General features: G+C 30.2%; 2 protein-coding genes across 2 annotated transcripts in view; both read right to left on the minus strand.

Moving 5' to 3' along the window:
• Nucleotides 1-2063: 2063 nt before the first annotated feature.
• LOC111614215 (oocyte zinc finger protein XlCOF6.1-like) lies at nt 2064-3810 on the minus strand. Its single transcript, XM_023355599.1, has one exon. The coding sequence runs from the start codon at nt 3749-3751 to the stop codon at nt 2474-2476; it is 1278 nt and encodes a 425-aa protein (XP_023211367.1). The 5' UTR covers nt 3752-3810; the 3' UTR covers nt 2064-2473.
• Nucleotides 3811-3819: 9 nt separating this feature from the next.
• Nucleotides 3820-5268, minus strand: part of LOC111614221 (zinc finger and BTB domain-containing protein 41-like) — a 4373-nt gene continuing 2924 nt past the window's right edge. The window contains exons 3-4 of the mRNA XM_023355603.1: nt 3930-4221; nt 3820-3838 (exon numbers count right to left, since the gene is read on the minus strand). Of these exons, the coding sequence (XP_023211371.1) occupies nt 3820-3838; nt 3930-4221 (311 nt within the window). The remainder of the gene's footprint in view (nt 3839-3929; nt 4222-5268) is intronic.

Below are 5268 nucleotides of genomic sequence, written 5' to 3' on the forward strand. Positions count from 1 at the left end.
TTAAATCCGAAAATTCTACAGTAGTTTACATTTAGTAGTAATTTAATAATTAATTAAGAAATGATTTAATATTTTATCGTATTTTGTTATTTGAAAGATCTGTCATGTTGAAGTAGAGGGCTTGCTGTGACGTCACATAGANGAATGGGCAACTTAATTTAAGCAATAAGTGTATTGGCAGGTGGTCCTGGTAACAAAATTGTGCACAATAGTACAGTAGAAGACCCCCTATAACACTGTAGATAATTCCGTGTTATATGAATTGCATGTTGTACGAGTCACTTAGATTTTACAAATACGTGTGCCGGGTTGTGAACGGCTCACGTATTTTTAAAATTTAAGTGACTCGTACAACATGGAATTCATATAACACGGAATTATCTACAGTGTTATAGGGGGGGTCTACTGGTATTTAGAGACACATTCCGAAAGAGTGTAAACACTTCTGCAGTTTAGGAATTCCGTTTATATCGATATTTTCTTAATAATTGTTAATTTAAAAAAAAATTAAAATTAAAATTTATAATCGACATTTTAAATGAATAAAATAACAGTTATAGTTTACTCGATTATAAAAAAAAATTGCCAATTCATTAAAATATAATCCATTAACTCATCAAATTCTTATGGCGTTGTCCGAACCTGACATATATTTACGTTAAATTTTATTATTACAGTATTAATACATTTAATTATACATTAGATTTGAATAAAAAAAATTACTGACATTTGAAAATTGTTATCAATAGATTAACAAAAGTCTTTTATTTTGAGATAATGTTCACAAATAATTGATTATTTTCCAAAAGTGCTTAATTAAAATTAAAAACCGTTATGACATACTTCTCGGACGTAACGAAAATTGTCCTCGTTGTGAGTGGCTTCGTGATATTTTAATTGATATTTAGTGGTAAAACGTCTATTACACTTTTCACAATGAAAAGGTTTTATGTCGAGATGAATTTTCTGGTGCTTAATTAAGTTGAGTTTACTTTTAAATTCTTTATTACAATTATTTCACTTTTCAATATGAAATTTCAAATGTTCTAGCGTGTTTTTAGTCTTAAATGGCTTGTTACAAATATTGCTTACATACATATTTTCATGTTTAATAATACAATGTCTGGCTAAGGCAGTTGTATTCTTATAACCTTTTTTACATATGTCACAAACATACTTTCTTTTAACCCTATGAATAATTTTATGCTGTCCCAAAGAACCTTTTGTTTTAAAATATTTGTTACAAACCTGACAATAATACTGTAGTTACCGTGTTTCCCCGAAAATAAGACAGTGTCTTATATTAATTTTTGCTCCAAAAAATGCGCTAGGTCTTATTTTCAGGGAATGTCTTATTTTTTCCAAAAAGAAGAATTCACATTTATTATTGAACAAAAAAATTCCCAAGTCGAACTTAGACGAGAGTGACGTATATCCGGTGTNATATGAATAAGTTTATGCTGTCGCAAAAATTGTTTTCTTTTAAAATATTTGTTACATATGTCACAAGAATATTTGTATTCATCGCATTGTATATAAATATGCTTTTCTAAATCACAGCTTTGTTTAAAACTTTTGTTACATACCCGACAAGTATAATCAAATTGATTATTATGAACTACTTTATGAAGTGCCAAATACTGGTGTGTTTTAAAACTTTTGTTACACACCTGACAAGTATAGTTAAGTTTGTCAGTATGAGTTTCGTAAGGTTTTTTTACTTGGTATTTCGATTTAAAACTCTTATTGCAAATATCGCATTTGAAAGGTCGGTCTTTACTATGCGTTGCTTCAAGACGTAACAACATATTTTTACACTTAAATTCTTTTCCACATACCTTGCAGGCATGAACTTTACCGTTTCTTGGAGAAGACTTCACTCCATTTCCAGATGGCTGTAAACGTAAATTACTATGAGAGATTTCGTTTTTATTTTCAGTTTGGTGTTTTCTCATATGTCTTCGCAAATGAAATTGCCACAAAAACTTCTCATTGCAGGTTGTGCAGCGAAATGGTTGTTTTCTAATATGACAGAACAAATGTGTTTGTAATATTCTCTTATTTGTAAAAGTCTGTTTACATAAATCACACGTAAATTGTTCTTTAGAATAAGATGCCAACATAATCCTGAAGTATTTTCTTTTAGTTTTATCATGAATTTTATTGCATTTTCGACTGAAAGGTACGTATCTCTTTGTTTTGATATTATATTTATAACCCTTTCGCTTCTTTGAATTCTGCTGAATATCGTGTTCCCGAATTTGCTTTTCCTTCTCAACTGAAAGTTTAAAAAATAACTTAATGAAGTACTTATTACATTTCAATAAACTTAGCTTTAGTATTAAAGTATTACTGCTTTTGTTTTATATTTGATAAAATATACCTATGTGTATTCCACATACCTTGCAGGCAAAAAGCCAACGGCTACTTTCAACCATCTGTCGATGACCGTTACGACTAAAAGAAAACTTCGCTAGGTCTTACTTTCAGGGGGAGGTCTTATATTTCGCAATTCAGCAAAACCTATGCTAGGTCTTATTTTCGGGGAAACACGGTACGTTTGTTCAGTATGAGTTTTGTGATGGCTTTTTAGATCCTTTTTACATTTAAAACCTTTATTACAAATATCGCATTTAAAAGGACGTTCTTCACTATGAGTATTTTCGTGGCGTTTTAGTTGCACTTTCTGTTTAAAACCCATATTACAAATATCGCATTCGAAAGGACGTTCTTCACTGTGAGTTATGTGATGGACTTTTAGTTCCACTTTCCGTTTAAAACCCTTATTACAAATATCGCAGTTAAAGGGACGTTCTTCACTATGAGTTTTGTGATGGTTTTTTAGGTCGTCTTTCCGTTTAAAATCTTTATTACAAAAACCGCACTTAAAAGGACGTTCTTCACTATGAGTATTTTCGTGGCGTTTTAGTCCCTCTTTTCGTTTAAAACCCTTATTACAAATATCGCATTTGAAAGGACGTTCTTCACTGTGAGTTATCTGATGGACTTTTAGTTCCTCTTTCCGTTTAAAACCCTTATTACAAATATCGCAGTTAAAGGGACGTTCTTCACTATGAGTATTTTCATGGCGTTTTAGTTGCCCTTTCCGTTTAAAACCCTTATTACAAATATTGCATTTGAAAGTACGTTCTTCACTATGACTTTCGTGATGGCTTTTTAGTTCCTCTTTCCATTTAAATCCCTTGTTACAAATATCGCATTTGTAAAGACGTTCTTCACTATGCGTCATTCCATGATATAACAAATTGCTTTTCGACTTAAATTTTTTTCCACATATCTCGCAGGCATGAGCTCTGTATGTTCTCATGTGTCTTTCTAAACAGCCCTTGCCATATCGAACGCTCTTACCACAAATTTCGTAATATATATGAATAAGTTTATGCTGTCGCAAAAATTGTTTTCTTTTAAAATATTTGTTACATATGTCACAAGAATATTTGTATTCATCGCATTGTATATAAATATGCTTTTCTAAATCACAGCTTTGTTTAAAACTTTTGTTACATACCCGACAAGTATAATCAAATTGATTATTATGAACTACTTTATGAAGTGCCAAATACTGGTGTGTTTTAAAACTTTTGTTACACACCTGACAAGTATAGTTAAGTTTGTCAGTATGAGTTTCGTAAGGTTTTTTTACTTGGTATTTCGATTTAAAACTCTTATTGCAAATATCGCATTTGAAAGGTCGGTCTTTACTATGCGTTGCTTCAAGACGTAACAACATATTTTTACACTTAAATTCTTTTCCACATACCTTGCAGGCATGAACTTTACCGTTTCTTGGAGAAGACTTCACTCCATTTCCAGATGGCTGTAAACGTAAATTACTATGAGAGATTTCGTTTTTATTTTCAGTTTGGTGTTTTCTCATATGTCTTCGCAAATGAAATTGCCACAAAAACTTCTCATTGCAGGTTGTGCAGCGAAATGGTTGTTTTCTAATATGACAGAACAAATGTGTTTGTAATATTCTCTTATTTGTAAAAGTCTGTTTACATAAATCACACGTAAATTGTTCTTTAGAATAAGATGCCAACATAATCCTGAAGTATTTTCTTTTAGTTTTATCATGAATTTTATTGCATTTTCGACTGAAAGGTACGTATCTCTTTGTTTTGATATTATATTTATAACCCTTTCGCTTCTTTGAATTCTGCTGAATATCGTGTTCCCGAATTTGCTTTTCCTTCTCAACTGAAAGTTTAAAAAATAACTTAATGAAGTACTTATTACATTTCAATAAACTTAGCTTTAGTATTAAAGTATTACTGCTTTTGTTTTATATTTGATAAAATATACCTATGTTCATCATTTAAAAGCAAAGCAAAGCAAAGCATTATTTGTTGTTTGCATGAAAAATAAAACAGTTTACATTTTACAATGTCTAACTGATTGATCCGGCTTTAGTTTCAGTATCGGACATCCAAATGAGTGTGAAAAATTAAATTGTTTGACTATATTTGTATTTATTTATTTATTTATTTATTTTATTTTATTTAGTTAGTTTTTTGTGTAGTTATTATAGAAACGCGTTAAAAATCGTGTTATTCTAGAGATGACACATAGTAAACGTCTATGGATTTTAATAAAAAAAACAAAATCGGTGGATTCTTGAGGTTTTTTGAATCAGAATACGATAATTTCATTGAATCTCCAGTAGATCTGAACATCGTTTTACAAAAATTTGCCAACACCTTGTTAATATTAACTTATTTATGTCATTAAATAAGTTATATATAACTTGTTTACTTCGTTTCAATACATTTTCTTTATTATTTTAGTAGATCCACGAACAAAGCAAAATAACAAGAATCATTAAATCACAATTCGTGAGTTGTGATTTAATGATTCTGATCATCCCAACATACTTTTATTAAGTTCAAATTTATATTAATACGAAGTCGGTAGTTACTTCTTATTCTCAAATATCTAATACTAGTTAAATGTGTCACAGTTGAAAATTGAATGCAATTCTCCAGCTGCCCTCTGAATAATAGAGGAGAAGGTGGTATTATGGAACCCCAATTACATTTTAGTAAATTGTAAACAAGGTATCATAACTACACCCACATTTTTTGTGCGAAAAGTACTGGTAACTAGTAAACTAAATGTTCCTAATTGGATTTTTCGCTAGTGTAATTATAAGCATGGTTTTTGAAGGCTTTTGCATAAAAAGTCCGAAAGTAGGCTTAGAGAAAATCGGGTGGTAATATGGAACCTTACTGTATATTTTCAAAAAAA

Source organism: Centruroides sculpturatus, unplaced genomic scaffold (genome assembly GCF_000671375.1).
Source record: "Centruroides sculpturatus isolate CEXI.00-Female unplaced genomic scaffold, Cexi_2.0 scaffold1809, whole genome shotgun sequence".
Taxonomy (NCBI): Eukaryota; Metazoa; Arthropoda; class Arachnida; order Scorpiones; family Buthidae; genus Centruroides; species Centruroides sculpturatus.